Source organism: Rosa chinensis, chromosome 7 (genome assembly GCF_002994745.2).
Source record: "Rosa chinensis cultivar Old Blush chromosome 7, RchiOBHm-V2, whole genome shotgun sequence".
Taxonomy (NCBI): Eukaryota; Viridiplantae; Streptophyta; class Magnoliopsida; order Rosales; family Rosaceae; genus Rosa; species Rosa chinensis.
The window spans coordinates 19,971,436-19,988,880 of record NC_037094.1 but is presented as its reverse complement, the minus strand read 5'-3'; the positions used below and the strand labels follow the sequence as shown (position 1 = coordinate 19,988,880).

At 37.0% G+C, this 17,445-nt stretch overlaps 2 protein-coding genes across 6 annotated transcripts; both read left to right on the top strand.

Moving 5' to 3' along the window:
* The first annotated feature begins 216 nt into the window (after positions 1–216).
* On the top strand, positions 217–5,740 carry LOC112179256 (probable trehalose-phosphate phosphatase F). 5 transcript variants are annotated; one of them, XM_040509965.1, is made up of 15 exons: positions 217–333; positions 431–537; positions 1,421–1,446; positions 2,951–3,068; positions 3,161–3,660; positions 3,746–3,886; positions 3,969–4,040; positions 4,156–4,263; positions 4,360–4,416; positions 4,513–4,614; positions 4,768–4,845; positions 4,956–5,025; positions 5,130–5,200; positions 5,309–5,401; positions 5,504–5,740. In XM_040509965.1, the coding sequence occupies exons 5-15, from the start codon at positions 3,367–3,369 to the stop codon at positions 5,558–5,560; spliced, it is 1,143 nt and encodes a 380-aa protein (XP_040365899.1). In that variant the 5' UTR covers positions 217–333; positions 431–537; positions 1,421–1,446; positions 2,951–3,068; positions 3,161–3,366; the 3' UTR covers positions 5,561–5,740. The 5 variants fall into 5 exon arrangements, with proteins under 5 accessions (XP_040365899.1, XP_024173389.1, XP_024173387.1 ...); XM_024317621.2 differs by lacking the exon at positions 1,421–1,446 and adding an exon at positions 713–758; XM_024317619.2 differs by lacking the exon at positions 1,421–1,446.
* A 5,534-nt stretch (positions 5,741–11,274) lies between these two features.
* Positions 11,275–17,235, top strand: LOC112180197 (transaldolase). Its single transcript, XM_024318716.2, has 13 exons — positions 11,275–11,433; positions 11,526–11,625; positions 11,728–11,806; positions 12,074–12,149; positions 12,242–12,325; positions 12,413–12,517; positions 13,093–13,173; positions 13,294–13,358; positions 13,926–13,995; positions 14,108–14,185; positions 14,616–14,713; positions 14,818–14,953; positions 16,791–17,235. Exons 1-13 carry the CDS (start codon positions 11,383–11,385, stop codon positions 16,935–16,937), a joined length of 1,170 nt encoding a protein of 389 aa, XP_024174484.1. The 5' UTR covers positions 11,275–11,382; the 3' UTR covers positions 16,938–17,235.
* Positions 17,236–17,445: the final 210 nt, after the last annotated feature.

Here is a 17,445-nt window from a genome sequence, read left to right as displayed (position 1 = left end):
CGACCCGTCTATTAATTTAGCACAATAAACTGAATTAACTAATCCATAATCAAACACATTCCACATATTTAACCTAATTTTCTATTGCTTGTTGATATTTAATTAGTTAAATTATTTGGTGTGGTGTTTCCCATTTCAACAACCAAATAAGTTTCCTTGTTAAACACGTCTACTATGGTTATTTGTGAGTTTCTTGGGCTCCTCTGAACTCTATAAATACCCGAACTATGAGGGCAAAGATTCTTCCCTTCCCCATTCTCTTATTTCTCTCTTTCTGTTACCTTCTCTTCCCCCTCGCCATTTTTAGGGTTTTCCAGCTACTTTCTCTCCAAGGTTTTCATTCTCCTTCTCTCTTCCTCTCTTTCCCATCTTTCCTTTCTGATTCTCATTGGGTTCTGAAATGTCGGTCTCTCTTTAATTTGTTTCCCAGGTTTCGGATTTTTTCCTGATTCAAGATCTCGCTCCTGTTTGTTGATAGAGAGACAAAAAAAAAAAAAAAAAAAAAGGTGAAGCCTTCGTCTCCTAGCTCCCAATCAGGTTATACACGATTTTCTCAAATCTCTTTCATTCCTTTGTGTCTGTAATTTCGTTATCATATATATGCAAATGCTGTTAGGATTTCCACAGAGGAAAGTCGTCACATATTAGATTTCGTGGCGAATTTCCTTCGGTTCATGATCAGAATCAAAACCTTTTGATTTCTTTCCTTCAGATCCTTAAGCAAAAATGGCGGACCCTTTGAAGTTGTCGCATGAATGGTTGGCTCTGGGACCATTATTTGCTGTCAATGTTTGCATACTTGGTTTTGGGACCGTCCATCGTATACATATGGTTTCTAACTTTCTATGATCAATTATTTTTCATATTTTTGTGTTTGTTTTTTTGAATAATTAAGAGGTTTAATCGCGGAAATATAATATATATGCTTATAAGGGTATTAAAGAAAATGATTTGACAGCCCATATGGTTGTTTTACCTTATTTTAGTATGAATTTATAGTTTGTCGGTTGCTGTAACTAAGGAAGAAAAGATGTTAAATTTTCACAACGTGTAGCCTTGATCACTTTCCTTGATGTAACCCGATTAAAGAAAAACAGGAAAGTCTTTGTGGACTTTGAATGAGAAGCTCCATTTCTATTTGCCTTTCTGGGTTCTAGTTGTTGTATATGTTTTTTTTTTTTTTTTGGCAAATAGTTGTTCTATATGTTATTGAATAATTATTTTCATGTTTTGTCATGCTAGCCATTTTAAGAAATCTCTTTCTTTCTTGTGATGACTTAGAAACTTTGCACGTTCTGAATCTTTATTTAGCTTTATTTGTTTTTGGTGGGGATGAAGTTTCTATGTTCGTTTTGGTAGTTGTGGTGTCTTGTCAGCACGAGAAATTATGTTGTCTTTAATTTTTATTACTGTTTTTCAGGCTTGAGCTGTTGTGAAGCCGTGAAGGTGATGAATTCTTAGATCTACTTCAAAGTGTAATATCATTTTTGAAAAGAAAAACATATTATAATATATTTGCAAGCCGATTCCAAAGTGGTTGTCCGTATTACAAAATCTTGTTGCGATCTTCATCCTATATCATGTAATTCAATTTTCGGATCTGTTCACTTCTTAGCTTGATCCACATGACCCAATAGTTTTTGTTGTGACAGTATTGTTTTCTATATCATTAAATTACTCTAGATAATGGGGGGAAAGGATGAGATGTTTGGGTTTTGTTTTCTAATTTCTGAAAAGATTAACCACTTTTTCATAATGATTTACCACTTTGATTATTGTGATTATGATCTTGGAATATAATTGAACTCCTAACACTTCATTTTAATCTCATATGGTCCCACCGTATGTTTTGGATCATATCTGTGTATATATAGATGAATTTTTAGCTATCTGTATATTGATAATGCTTCATCAAGTGCTTCTGCTACTAGACAAATTGTATTTGGTTTATATAAAAAAATACCTCAAAAATTAAGAAATGACACCATATGTGTGTGTTCTGTAGATAAGAAGATAAAACATTTATGGTTGGAGTATTTTAATTTATAGGTCAAAAACAGTTCACTCCAATTCTTTAGTTTAATGGTTTATATCCTTCTGGCAGTATTAGACTTTGACGTTCAAAAACTTGGTGGTGTGTGTTGTGAAATCTGATTGCATATGATTTGAGTGCTTTTCCGGGTAATCTTTTGTTTCTTTCAAGAGAAGCCATTTGTTATTCAGTTATTGTATCTATTTTTGTAGCAGAGATCTGTTGTCAATCTTAAGAAAACAATAGAAGATAACACTTTGACTCCTCTCAATTTGTTCTTTTTCGATATCTAGTTTTGGGTGTCCAGCACTCTGGTTAGCTTTAGAAAATTGCTAGTTTTCCATTTAACATCAAGTAAATAGGAAGTTCTATCACTTCTGTGCAATTTCATGAGTGACCACTTTAGTTGATTGTAAGTCAAGAAAACTTGTGTTTGTGGCAGTTTGGGTCAGAATTCATTGGTGGGGGTCTTTGAAAATAAGCTAACCGTACACCCCGATCTAAAATATTGTTCTTGTCTAACCTTATATAAACTCACACTTAGGTAACATATATCAAAAGGTGTGAATTATTAAACTAAGAGAGGAATCAATGTATTAATTTATGTGTGTCCCTATTTATCGTTCGATACTGTCCAATGAGTTTGACTTTGTTTCTTTTTATGTTTGGTATTGTAAATGGTCACATGTGTTTCCTGTGAATTTTTATGGATCTAATAATTCCTTCCAGTATTGTTCCTTGCAGCATAAATTTGAAATCTCAATGTTTATATTTCTCAGCAATGAGTTTCAGAAGTGTTTTGCTACCAGTCAATTTGAACTGTGTTAAGTTTACCCCTAGTGATTGCAAGTAATGCAGTTGAAGCACAAAACTTTACTAGCATCCAGAGATATTTAGCCAATTTTTATTGTTCTGCAGGAAGAGCTTTGGTACAATCTGTTGATAATTGAGAGCACAAGTCTTTTCTTCAAAGATCTTTCTCCCAGGAATGTTTGATAATTTGCTACAAACACAACGTTGTTCTGGGGATGAGAAGGTGTGCTTCAAATGCTTATTCTGTTTTTGCACATTGATGTTCTGAAATTATTTATTGTGTCTCTGCATTTGATACAATAATGTCATCTACAGTTTTGAGGAAGCCGGTGCTTAATGGACTGCTCACCCACCAGCTCTGACAAGAAAACGTTAAAGAGGTGGTTCTTCATAGACAAGAGGGTCGGGTAAAATTATCTCAGTTTTGGAGCATAGTCTGTGTTTCTGACAGAATTTCTTTCATACCAAACCCTGTACTGTGATTGTACTTTTTAAGTAATTTGAAAACCAATCTGGATCCAATGGAGTTGAAGACAAACCATGCTGCTCCAGTTCTCACTGATCCTGCACCTACTATAAGTAAGTCGAGACTAGGCATCCATTCTAGTTTGTTGCCATATTCACAGCAAGGAGCACCATTCTCTAGCAAGTATATCACAATTCCAAGGAAAAAACCAGGAAAGCTTGATGATGTTTGGTCCAATGGTTGGCTTGATGCCATGAAATCTTCTTCACCTCCCCGAAAGAAGCTCAATAAGGATTTCAGTGTTGAGGTTGCTTCAGATGATAATGACAATGCTTACCTCTCTTGGATGGTATTTTGCTGCTTCTCTTTGATTTATTTTTTTGTCACTTCCAAATGTATTTGCATTTTGAACTTATTTTCTTTCTGCTTTGCAGCTTAAGCATCCATCAGCACTCAATTTTTTTGAGCGCATTACAAGTTTTGCAAGGAACAAGAAGATAGCGGTGTTTCTAGATTATGATGGGACTCTTTCACCCATAGTTGATGACCCTGATCGTGCGTTAATGTCTGATGCCGTAAGAATTAAATCTTGTTGTATAAGGAATTTTAATTTTCTTTTTCTTTTTCTGGTTCTGAAATCACAGATAATGTTGGCAGATGCGCGACGCTGTACGAAATGTTGCAAAGTATTTTCCAACTGCAATCATTAGTGGAAGAAACCGCGATAAGGTAGCATTAGCATTAGTATTATATTTTTTTTATTGCTCAAAGTTAATTTCATCTTGTCCAGTTGTTCTTTATATGGTTGTCATTGGTCTGACCAAGCAGGGTGCTTTTGTTTCAGGTTTATGAGTTGGTAGGATTAACAGAACTTTATTATGCTGGAAGTCATGGAATGGACATAATGGGTCCTGTCACTAATACAGACAGTGTGAATTCTACTGACCAGCAGGTAATTTGCCAGTGTGAAGTCCTGTACACCCTTCAAGATTTTAATCTTATATGTCAAACTGAACAATTGGTGTTTATTTCTATATTGATATGGTAGGGCAAGGAGGTAAAGCTTTTCCAGCCTGCTAAAGAGTTTTTACCTATGATCGACGAGGTGAATATTTTTTTTCATGTTTATCAAAACTGATTCACCTTGACAGTCTTGACATTCATACCAGGGAATTGATTGATTTTTGCGAATTTTGTGCAGGTTTTTAGAACCCTCGTTGAAAATACTAAGGGAATCAAAGGCGCAAAAGTTGAAAATCACAAGTTTTGTGCTTCTGTACATTACCGTAATGTAGATGAGAAGGTGCCAAATTACTTCTTTCTTATAGCTCAAATAACTAATATTACAGCTTACATCTCATTACTGGCTTACATGTTTGTCTGGATTACTGTAATAAAAAACAATGCAAGAGTTTGGCTTACCTTTGGTTGATTTTGGCTTCTCATCTGGCTACAGAATTGGTCAACAATTGCTCAACGTGTTCATGATGTCCTAAAAGACTACCCTCGTTTACGATTAACTCATGGGCGGAAGGTAATCACCAGTTTCCCTTTTGTATTTAATTCTATAGATAGGTAGGTTCAAATTATTCTTTCATCGGACAATGACTTTTGGACTTGCTTTTCCTTGCATGTATTTTCCAGGTTTTAGAGGTCCGCCCTGTAATTGAATGGAACAAGGGAAAAGCAGTTGAATTTCTGCTTGGATCTCTTGGTAATAAACCTCTCTCTGAAATGAAAAGACAGATTTAGTTGTGCACAGGGCATCTAAATGGTTCAATAGTTCGAACTGAAACTAACATACAAACTCTTGTGTAGGGCTATATAGTAGGGATGAAGTGCTTTCAATATATATTGGTGATGATAGGACTGATGAAGATGCATTCAAGGTAATACCATAACAACCATAACTAAATTTTATCTTCTTACCGCGCAACTTGCGTAACATTCATATAGGTAGTATGTGGTACTAAGACAGCTTTCCTTCATTGTTTTAGGTCTTAAAGAAAAAGAACCGAGGATATGGAATTCTGGTATCTCCTATTCCAAAAGAAACCAGTGCCTTTTATTCTCTCAGGGAACCAGCAGAGGTTTACTCTCTCATCCATAAACTTGGTGCATTGTGTGTGAAGCTAACGGGCCGCGCACTGCATTCATCTGATCTAACCGAAGATTTGAACTTTATTTTGCAGGTGATGGAATTCCTCAAGGCCTTGGTGAGCTGGAAGGATCAGGAAGAAGCCAATTGAGCTTGAACATGGAGAACTTAATTAGTGATCTGAATATAGTATAGGCTTTTGGTTTTGAATTTTGTACTCAAGAAGAAATGTCAGGCTGTTAAAAGCCGGCTGGTTTGTCTATAGTCTCAGTTCAGTGCTTCTCAATTATTTCATGTCTATTTCGCTTATAAGAAAAGTCTTTTTGTCCTACGATGTTTGGTCTGATATCATATCCAGGAAGTCATTGTTTGGGCAATGTTGGCTGCTCAATGTCACCACAAAGTAATCTTTGTGAGACGTCACAATTTGCTGCAAAGCTTTCCCTCGTGTTCTACATAAGTAGCTTGAGCAAGGCATGCTCAAACATCAATCCCGCTTCTCTCGATGCCAACTTTTAAGACGAATGCTTTTTTTTTTTTGACTTTGTCAAGGGGAACCCAAAGGCTTCCTAAGCCCAAGATAAACCCCTTCGGCGCATGTGAAATGCTCCAACTGTGCATTGCAGCACAGTGCCTGGCCACTTTGACAGCTTCGGAGTTCGAACCTGGGTTGGGGAGCACACCCAACTAGGCAAGAACCACTAGGCCACTTGCAATGGTTGACGAATGCTAATAACCTTCCCACTAACTTTCTATATCTGAGCAGCGAAGTTTCACGTTCAGAACTGTTATATTTTTATTTTTTTGGTAAGAAAAGAATTACAAGCAAACAAACTAACTACTAAACAGAGGAGCCTCTAGAGCATCCATAATTAAGCCTAGCAAATAAAGCAACAACAGTTGTGGCGTTGGGGAGATCACAACTCCAAACTCGACTTGTACCAAGGTTATGACCCCTTTTTGTCAAGAAATCAGCAGTAAAGTTGGCTTCTCTAAAAGAAAAAAATGCACGAATAGTATCTGGAGACTCTGAGGACTGTCAAAATGATACATGAACTTTCAAACGTATCAATGTAATACCTGAACTTATATTTTCTTGTCAACGTAGTACTTACATCAACTTTCCGTCACGGCACCGTTAAATTTACTACGTGTGAGGCACGTGACATACAAAATGAAGGTAAAAAGACTGATTTGCCCTATAACTGACATTTAAAATGCACGAACAATGTCTGAAGATTCTTAGGACTGTCAAAATGATACATGAACTTTCAAACGTATCAATGTGATACCTGGACTTATATTTTCTTGTCAACGTAGTACCTACATCAACTTTCCATCACAGCACCATTAAATTTACCACGTGTGACTGTGTGAGGCACGTGAGGTACAAAATGAAGGTAAAAAGACTGATTTGCCCTATAACTGAAATTTTAAATATTTTTTTTGGTAAAAACATTTTAAATATTTTTTTTGGTAAAAACATTTTAAATATTTTTTTTTTGGTAAAAAGACTGATTTACCTTTAATTTTTTTAATTAATTTTTTTCACCCCTCCACCTCTCGTCTTCTTCCTCTCCCCTCGATCAACCACTCTCTAAAAAGATTGGTTGTTCTCGCCAATTCCTCCTGCAACAACACCTCAGTACTCCTTGATTTCAGGCACACAGCGCTGACGCTGTTGACCTCGACGAAAGGATCGGCGGCGCACTTCATCGCCAATTTCAGATCTTTGACAAGCGAGGCTTCAAGAAGACTATGTCCTTCATTTTGGAGACGAAATTGAAATTGAAATTGAAATTGGGATTGAGATTGGGATTGGGATTGGGATTGGGATTGGGATTTGGATTTGGATTGGGTTCTCTGGAAACTTCAACGGTACTCAAAGCGGGACTTGAGATCGAGAAAGGAGGAGGGCGGAGAGATCATCTATATCATTACTTGCTGGTATATTTGTTGTAGTTAATAACTTGATATTAATGGATTTTGAGTTTGAGTTCGAGTTTTGGTGGAGGTGTGGGTGTGGGTGGTGACGAAAAATGAAATTCAGGGTTTCTGCAATGTCTTCTTGGTTCTTCTTTTTCATTGCCCATTTCACAACAGGTCTGCATTGATGTTGTTGAGGCAATTTCAAAGGAGGAATGAAATTTTGTGTTAATTCGATATGACACATCTGTGATTGTTTTGGTTGTTTTGCAATCCAAGTCTTCGTGCTTTCTCTGTTGGACTTGGAGGTGTTGAAGAGGCCATCGACCTCGTGGCGAAAGCTGATAAGGTAGCGGGTCTTCTCCTAGGTCCAATGCTCGGCCCGCTAGCTTCTTCGAGGAGCGGACCTCGTGGTCCTCGCCGCAGCTGCTGGTGTTGCCACCAATTAAGGCAGACTTGGGAGTTGAATAGGGTTGAATGATTTTGCAGAAACAAGTTGGACTTGGTTTTGTGTTTTAGAAGTGAATCGAACAAGGGAGAAGGTTTGCTAAAAAAATTATTTCTCATTCTATTTTGTTCTTGGAGTTCCCAGATCTTTCATTTCTCTTTCAAAATGGGTTTATCGAGTTTAAGAAGATGAACAAGAATGGATTCAAGAACATGAACAATTGAGATTTCTTTTGTTTTTTTTTTTTGCCTTTTTGCTGGGTTTGAGAAGATGAATATGAAGAAATGTTAGGTTCATACTTATCGGATTGGAATTTTTTTTTTTTTTGAGAATATATTGGATTGATCTTGGTTAATAGAAAAAGCAAAAAAAATTAATCATCTTTTATTTTCAATAGAGAAAAATGCACCAACAATCCCTCAACTCTTGTGCACCGGCCAGTTTGATACCCAAACTCACAATGGTATCAATGTGATACCTAGACTCAAAATTTGCTATCAATGACATACTTCCGTTAAATTTTCATAACGATTCTGTTAAAGAGCTGACGTGGCAGACAGGTGGAGAAAACAAAGATGGCAAATGACCAAAATAACCCTCAACTTTTACCAACAGCTTAATTATTTAATTAAATGATTTTAAAAAAAATAATTTTCTCTCTCCTCTTCTTCTTCTTCTTCCTCAAAACAAAAGCAATTCCCTGATCATGTATTCATGATCGATTGCCAGATTCAAACAATTAAACCCCACTCTTTACACAGATGCATGCTTAAGCCCTCTCACCCCTGATTCTCCTAGCACGTGGAATAATCCTTGGGCATAATTGTGACACTCTTGGCATGAATGGCGCACAGATTAGTCTCCTCAAATAACCCAACAAGATGGGCCTCCGCCGCTTCCTATAGCGCCAACACGGCGTGGCTCTGGAAATGCAGGTCCGTCTTGAAGTCCTAAGCGATTTCACGAACAAGCCTCTGAAAGGGAAGCTTCTTGATTAGCAACTCCGTTCACCAAATCGTCACTAATTCCTCGAACTTCGGTTCTGGGAATTCACAATCCGAGCTTTGATTCCCGAGCAGGATCCTAAATCCCATATTTTCGATTCCCGATCTTCGCAATCTGGGAGACTCTTCTGGTTGCGAGCTTGTCCGGGAATCAAAATCCGCGATCGGATTAGTTGGAAATTGAAAAGTGAAGAGCGAATTTCTGAAATCGTCGTCGTTAGGCAAAAGAAAGGCGCATGAGCTGGTTGGGGGGGACGCTGGGTTTTATGAAGAGAATATCGAATTCCAATTCCAATCAGTTCATTAATTACGTGTCTCTTGATTTTTAGTCTCCATTATTCCTCTCAATTGCCTCTTTCGTTGTTAAAATTCGAGAAGAAAGCCCTCAATCTGTTATTATCAATACCCAATCTTAATTTTAATTCCAATTGTAATTCCAATTTGAATAACCATGGCTGGAGGCAAGAGTAATACTAATGGTAATACTACTCCCAACTGCGCAGAGGTGTGATTCACGAACAAACCTTTGAAAGGATTTGATATTATCGGATTTCACGGAGAGCCACCGTTCCAGGGTGTGTAGCTTCCTCACGCCTCCGGTGGTCGGGGCCCACTTCCGGGCAGCCTTCGTCGCCAGTTGCTTCCTCGGAGCCTTGCAGCTAGTGGAGTGGTGGACTTCCGTATGGGCCATCGAGAGATTATTTTCTTTGATTTGAGGTGTGAATTGTGTTTTGGTTTCATAGCCTGCTGGGTTTACAAAGAATTCATGCTGAAGCTAAAAAAAAATAGAGAGAGGAAAAAAAATCGTTCAAGAAATCAAGCAAGAGCAAAAGAAAGGAAGAAAAAAAAAATCAATATTATCACCAACGATTATTTTCTTTTTTTTTAGTGTAATTCAATTTATTTTATTAACAAGTTTAATAGACGTTTTTGCCCCTATCTTTTGTCTCACGTGTATGCCACATCATCATATTTAACAGATGATTAACAGAACATTAACGGAAGTATGTCGTTGATCGCAAATTTTGAGTCTAGGTATCACATTGATACCGTTGTGAGTCTGGGTATCAAACTGGTCGGTGCACAAGAGTTAAGGGACTGTTTGTGCATTTTTCTCTTTTCAATATAATAAATTATTATGTTTTTATTTTAAATTTTAAATTTATTCATTTAGGATTTGATGGAGTAGAAAAGTCTTTTTTGCCCTCATTTTCGGCCTCACATGCGTCAGACGTGACTCGAACTGACGGAGCCGTGACAGAAAGTTGATGTAGGTACTACGTTGACAAGAAAATATAAGTCTAGGTATCACATTGATACGTTTGAAAATTCAGGTATCATTTTGACAGTCCTCAGAGTCTCTAGACACTGTTCGTGCATTTTTCCCTCTCTAAAAATGTGGTTAAACTTGATACGAGTTTTGCACTCGCCTTCCACTAAATTTTCTTGATACCCTTTCGTAAGACTTGACGGAAACCATCGGAAAAAGCAAGACTTAAGCGAGCAAGACATTGATAGTTCCCAAACTTTTTAAGCATGCCACTAAAAAAGTACCATTAAAATCTCTGATAACAAAACCGGAAGCAGCTTTATTATTTCAAATAACGGAGCCATCAAAGTTCAGGTTAACCATCGCAAGTGTTTTATGGAAATGGGTTTTGATTTGGACTTTGAATAGCTGAACAGTTGAACTTCACACACCAGAGGGCCGAGATCAGTACTTTGAAATTCTCATAGGCCCACTGTACTTGATAACAACAATCAATGAAACAAGCTGACTTGTTAAGATATATTGTCTCTTGTGCAGCGGAGAGTACAATACAATAGAACTTGTCCCTATCTGATCTACCTTAATTCCAATTCCAAATGGTTCTTCTTGTTATCTTCATCTATACCCATTTATCCGACTCCTTATGAAAACTAATCTATTCTTCACAGTTTACAACTACAATTTATGAATCAATAATTTTAACAAAGAAAAAGGCTACCCAAGAGAAAAATGTAAATAATTTTGAAAGAAAAACATAATATTCTGATTGCTATCTAAACTCCTATTAAAGTAGAATTATGGGTTATAGCCTTATAGCACAGTGCAGAAAAAAAAAACCCGAAAAAATTTCAAGCAAACACTCCAATGCAAATAAGGTATTTGTAATTATATCTTGAGTTCAAATTCCACTTTTTTCAATTATAGATAGATAATTCTACATAAATTTAGACTCCAAGAAATTCACTTGAAGGATTCATTTATGTTACATATCAATATTTAAGAAAAATTAGTTCGATATAAATATAAACTAATTTGAAATCAAATTAAAATAATATATTAATATACGAGAGTTAATACACTTTTTTTTATCAATACATTGATATATCGTAGCGGTGTCGTTTCTATGCATCAGGAGTCAGGACTCAGGACACAGCATTATTCTAGCTGCTACACTCTTCCAAAAAAAGAAGAAAAAAAAATCCATAAAAATGAAAAAAAAAAAAAAAAAGCACCGTTGAACTCCATGATGATCAAAGTACATAAATAAAAGACACACCGCACCAATAACTTCCAACTCCAACTGATCTCTTCTGTGCAGAGAGAACATGTCAGTCTCCTTGCAATCTCCGCCTTCTTCAGCTATCTCCTCTTTCCAGGTAAACACACGCTTTCTCACTTTTCTGGATTACTACCACAGTAACTGAATCATCTCTAAGCTTCAAAAACGATTTGATTTCACCGCGCGCAGGGAAGAAAGCTGAGCTTCTCTAATGGATCCGCACCTTCCAATCTGCTCTTCACCTCCCGCAGATCACTTCCTCTCATTCGCGCTTCCGCTGTCGACACTGGTCAGTCACTCCTCACTCCTCAGCTTTCAATTCTTTTTTTTTCTTTTTTTTTGAAATTTTTACATTTTGTTGTTGTTGTTGTTAAATTAATTTGAATTTCAGGCCCCGCTACTGAATTGGACGCCGTATCTAGCTTCAGTGAGATCGTTCCTGACACCGTCATTTTCGATGACTTCGAGAGGTATCTATATAGTTTTCCTCTCTTTTGTTACTCACAAAGAAGTAGAATTTGAAATTTTTATGATTTTGTTATGCATCTGATTTTTCTGTTGATATGATCGTAATGTATTAGCTAGTTAGTTGATAAGAGTGACTTGATCTTCTATTTATCTGTTTTCGGATAAGTGATTTAATTATTTACGTTCTTTTTTTGTTTCTAAGATTTTATTATGAACCAGGGGAGTAATGAAATCGCTTCTCTATGTCTTTACTGATTATTTATAACCAGGTTTCCTCCAACTGCTGCTACTGTGAGCTCCGCCCTACTCTTGGGTATATGCAGTCTTCCTGATACCATATTTAGAGTAAGCATTTCTCTTCGGAAAATGAATTTTGGAAACAAAAACTGTGTTTGCTTTCTAATAGGTAGTCATTGATGGTCATTTCTTTGGTGTAGAATGCTGTGGATATGGCGCTGGCAGATTCGGAATGTAACAAGCATGAAAATTCCGAATTGAGACTGTCATGTTTCTGTAGCAAGGTTGGTTGTCTTGTATCATAATCATTCGTAATGTGAATTCCTTGTTGGCTAGATCATATGGTTCAGAATTATGTTCCGGTTGTGTAGGCTTTAGTCAATGTGGGTGCTGATTTGGCAAAACTAGTTCCTGGCCGAGTGTCCACTGAGGTGGATGCACGTCTTGCTTATGACACACATGGAATTATAAGGAAGGTACTGGCTTTTCTTTGTAACTCAGCTTTTTCCTTTTTTCTTTTCAAAGATGATGCTAAAGCATTGGAATTCTATTAGCTTATAACTGATGTTCAAGAATGATATGTTGGTTGCTAGTCTGTTTCAAACTATGAATGCATCCAGATTATACTTATTTGTTCTCTCTTCTTTGTTGCAGTTACTTTCACAAATGATAATTTGAAAAGTTTTGTCATTTTGTTATTTTATTGAGCCCTGTCATGGTTGGTGCGGTAGTTCTGCGTTGAACTTTCATATCCCCAATAATATCCGTAGATTCAATAGTTTCTAACTTAGGTGGCTTTGTCATTGCAGAACACTCTTTTCCTCTGCAACCCTTATTTTTTCTTTGGTCCAACAAAATGCATATTTAATTGCATAAAATGTGTGAGAAAAATATGATGTGGAAATATTGTTATAATTAGTATGGTGCTTACCTTATTGTTTTTCCGAATTTTTGCTTGTCTTCCTGTGGTATCCCTTTCACTTTTGTGCCACTGGATTTGTAATCATTATCTGAATTGCTCTCTGAGACCATTGGTTTATTTTTTATGCAGGTGCACGATCTGCTGAAGCTTTATGATAGAGTTGATGTTCCTCCCGAGCGTTTGCTGTTCAAAATTCCTTCAACTTGGCAAGTAAGCATCAGAGAAAACTATCTCTGTAGTGAGAAATCAAGTCGGGCTTGAAACTATACCCTGCATGAATGTATTCATCTTTTTTTCCACATCACCTGTAGTTGTTGATTTTGTATACAGGGAATAGAGGCTTCAAGATTACTAGAATCTGAGGGCATACAGACGCATTTGACATTTGTGTACAGGTAAAGGTTCTTGTAATTAACTGTTGTAAGCTTGACAACCAGCTTCACAAACAATTCTTAGTGCATACTTCATAGAGATAAGAAGAAAATCAAATGACTTTATTACTGATTCATGATTGAAAGATTATGCTTAATTGATTTTGAACGAACTTCTACAAGAAATGATCTTTTACAGTTGTAAAGGAGGATTAGTTTTGATGATGTCCTCTCTCTCGCTCTCTCTCTCTCTCTCTCTCTCTCTCTCTCTCTCTCCCTTCCTCCCTCCCTCCCTCCCTCCCCTGTTGTGGTGAATATGATTGAATTCTATGTAACGTGCTACTTCCCTTTTTTTTTAATAAAGTTCCTTTTGAATATATAAACAATAAACCAAATGCTGCTTTCTGATTTTGGTCAAACATGGTTTAAGAACATTACCTCTCTCTCTCTCTCTCTCTCTCTCTCTCTCACACACACACACACACACACACGCACACACACACACACACAGTGGCATTCTTAGATGAGTTCCATTTTGATACTTTAGTTGTGTTTGGACCGCTTGGTGACGGTTTGATCATTTATCCTCAGCTTTGCTCAAGCTGCAGCTGCCGCACAAGCCGGCGCTTCTGTTATTCAGATTTTTGTTGGGCGTCTTAGGGTAATGTTGTATGACAATTTTATATGCGAATTTTCTTACTTGAATATCAGTTTATTGATTGGTAAAGGTATGTGTGTGTGTGTGTGTGTGTGTATATATATATATCATTCAGGATTGGTCCCGCAACCATTCTGGTGACCCTGAGATAGAGGCTGCTCTCAAAAGAGGAGAGGATCCTGGGTTGGCCCTGGTAAGTTGGAGAGTTCTCATCTTGTGGTTTTGTACTTATGCCCTGCTGTTTTTCATAGTTCTTACTTCTTAAACAAAACAACTTGCTGTTTTGAGTTGTGACATCGATATGCTTTTCAGTTATAGTTACTTATCAAATATAAAACCGGTTTGTACTCTGTAGGTTGTACCATGTGTTTTTCCAGTTATAGTTTCATCAACCAAAATCTCAACACCATTAAACATCTAGCTTTAAGCATTTACTGCAAATTTATCCCCATCATGTATTGAAGTCTGCTAGGATGGTTTCAACTTCTGGTTATTCCTAGAATTATTCAGGTGGCATGGCTTTGATTAAGGATCTCCTGGTTCAAGAAACTAAAATAAAAGGGCTTCTGCTTTACAATAATAATGACAACTGCTCCCATCTGAGATACTTGCTGACATTGCAGGTGACAAAGACATATAACTACATCCACAAATATGGACATAAGTCAAAGTTGATGGCAGCAGCAGTTCGCAATAAGCAGGACTTATTCAGTCTCCTGGGGTAAATTCATATGACTCGCTTCTTAATCTCATGTAGCTGGAAATTCTCACTACAATGAACTTAATGAGTGACCTTCCTGCTCATGTTCTCCTGTATTCGTTTAGTGTCGACTACATCATTGCACCACTGAAGGTATTGCAATCACTAAAAGAAACAGTCACTACTCCTGAAGAGAAGTACTCTTTTGTCAGGAGGCTATCTCCACAATCTGCTGCCAAGTACAATTTCAATGAAGTAGAGGTCTGCCTTCTTTCCTGTTCTTGATTCTTTCTTTCTTCTTTGTTTTTGTTATTTTCCCTCTCTGATCAGGAGTTTCTCATTATAACCTATTTGCAAGCTACTGGTGAATGAAATATTAAATGAACTTCAAACAATCACAAAATGCAATTGAAGGTCACTATAAGCTATAACTATATAGGAGGCAATAGGATGACTGAGATTAACATGTTCACCTGTTTGTTTTTCTGCACTCCTATTGGTACCTTGATTTTGACCTCTTTATGAACTAAACGAGAAACCTAATAGTTATGAATGCCTCTATTTTGTTGAGAAGTAAGACCAAGTATGTTAGCCATGCTCATTTTTCAGCATTAGTATTTACTATTTATAAAATCCGCCAAATTTTACGATGACCATGCTTAGTTTCCAAGATAGTGTCTTAGAGTATCAATATTTACTATTTATAAAATCCGCCAAATTTTACGATGACCATGCATAGTTTCCAAGATAGTGTCTGAGAGTATCAAAGCAGATGATGCAGCAGAGAGTATGATTTGGGTGGTTTGGGAGAGTTGAGAGAATAAGAAAGCAGAATGATTTTAGAAGAAACAGAGGGTTCTTAGCTGTAGAAGGGAGAAATAGAGCGAGGAAGGTAAGGGGAGAGAGAAACCAAGGCACAAGCCTTCAAAAAGGATTTAACTTTAATTCATTCCAATCTGATTTGGCTTACAATAGATATGCTCCAAACACAACCCTTAGACTCCTAGCACACCAAAAGACTACTAAAGACTTATTAATAATAAGACTCTTCAATACTTATTAAATAGACATAAAGACACACTGAAGACCCTTGAATACTCACCCTAAGATTTTAATACTCTTAAAAGCACTAGGCTCATAATTATTCTACATAAAATTGAAAATTAACCTGACAAGACCCTTAGACTACCATGGAGACTTTCCTTTGGACCAAAATGGGGTGGGCTTAATCTTAGGTTTCCAAAGCGGATAATTCTTTTCTAACCAAGTCATTGCTGCTGCATTAGCAGAAGGCAAGAAAAGTTTATCAGTTCAGGCAATACCTGTGGTCAGCCATCAACATTATTAATAGAAATTCATTGACCATGGAGATGGCGTTCCTTAAATCTGCTAGAAACACCAATAAGATGGACTATCACTAGATCTTATCGGATAATAAAACATAATATCCATTCCACCAAGAGGCCACCAATTCTTCCACCATCTGCCTTATCAACTCATTAATGTAACCACTTTGATCACCTGCTACCAATTCAACTTATGTCTCATGTTCTCTGCCTTGGTTTCCATGATAGTATGAGACCACTCTATACCTCCTTTGATGCTGTACTACCACCACCATTCTTGTCATGCTTAAGACTGTATGCAATTAGGTAGGAGGAAATCAGATTGCATAATTTAGATAATCTACAAATATGCAGCCCACATATTACAGATATATGCACCCCACTATATATTGCATTATTGCCCAGTGGGGATACCATAAACATATGTGACGTACTGTTGCTTGTCTTGACCATTAGTCTAACAATCAGGTTATAGCCTTTCTGAATAAGTGGAAGTTGGCAAATAAAAGCATTTCATCCTGACAAACAGTAATTTTACAAGGCTCAAACAAGCAGTTATTGCTCGTATCAATATTCAGTTTGTGAATCAATTATTGGGGTTCAGGAAAGATTAAGATTGCTTAGAGGCCTGCCTAATTTTCTCGGTTCAAATTGGCAGGCCTCTTATGAGTACCGGACTGAACTGGTAAATAGACATGAGATGGTTGTTTTATTTTTGTTTAACATTTATTAACCAATCTTTTTGTTTTCAGCTTGTGAAGTGGGACCAATTAACATTTGCATCAGCCGTGGGACCTGCAGCCGTGGAGCTTCTGGCCGGGGGACTAGATGGTTACGCGAATCAAGCAAACCGAGTTGAGGAATTATTTGGAAAACTCTGGCCACCTCCAAATGTGTGAAGAGCTTCTTCAGTAGCACTGCGGATCTTACCTTCCAGGAATAAGAGTGAAATGCTGGTTCGGCTCGTGATTTTCCTTTTTCCTCTTCTCTGTTTGTAATGTTTATATGCAGCAACACCGGATCTCAGAAAAGTACTTGATTTTGTCATAAAGACATGCACAGCTTTTCTGAACTTGTTAATAGACATGAGACGGGCATTCTGGTGAAGTTATAGCTTGCTCCTCCTGTCACTTTGTTCACCCCTTACCTTTTTATAAAACATGCCATGGTGACAAGGTATCAGAAAACTCTTGAGGACCCAATGTGTGCTATTATTCTTCGTTTCACACAAGCAATACCAAAATAGATTTTGAATGATTCTCGGACGACCAATTCAGTTATTTAAACACATTTAGGATCCCATCAAGTAAATTTATACAGTTGGTTCTTTGAACACCAAGAGTCTCAAAAATTCCAAAGGAGGATCCAGTTATATAAAGCAATTATTCATCGTTTTACCAAAACAGG

Excerpts from the sequence above, each read along its gene's own strand:
- LOC112179256 (XM_024317619.2), top strand. The coding sequence starts at position 3,367 with ATGGAGTTGAAGACAAACCATGCTGCTCCAGTTCTCACTGATCCTGCA. Across the intron at positions 3,661-3,745 it reads ATGCTTACCTCTCTTGGATG|CTTAAGCATCCATCAGCACT; the intron begins GTATTTTGCTGC and ends TCTGCTTTGCAG. Across the intron at positions 5,201-5,308 it reads CTGATGAAGATGCATTCAAG|GTCTTAAAGAAAAAGAACCG; the intron begins GTAATACCATAA and ends TCATTGTTTTAG.
- LOC112180197 (XM_024318716.2), top strand. The coding sequence starts at position 11,383 with ATGTCAGTCTCCTTGCAATCTCCGCCTTCTTCAGCTATCTCCTCTTTC. Across the intron at positions 13,174-13,293 it reads AAATTCCTTCAACTTGGCAA|GGAATAGAGGCTTCAAGATT; the intron begins GTAAGCATCAGA and ends TTTTGTATACAG. Across the intron at positions 14,714-14,817 it reads GACTTATTCAGTCTCCTGGG|TGTCGACTACATCATTGCAC; the intron begins GTAAATTCATAT and ends GTATTCGTTTAG.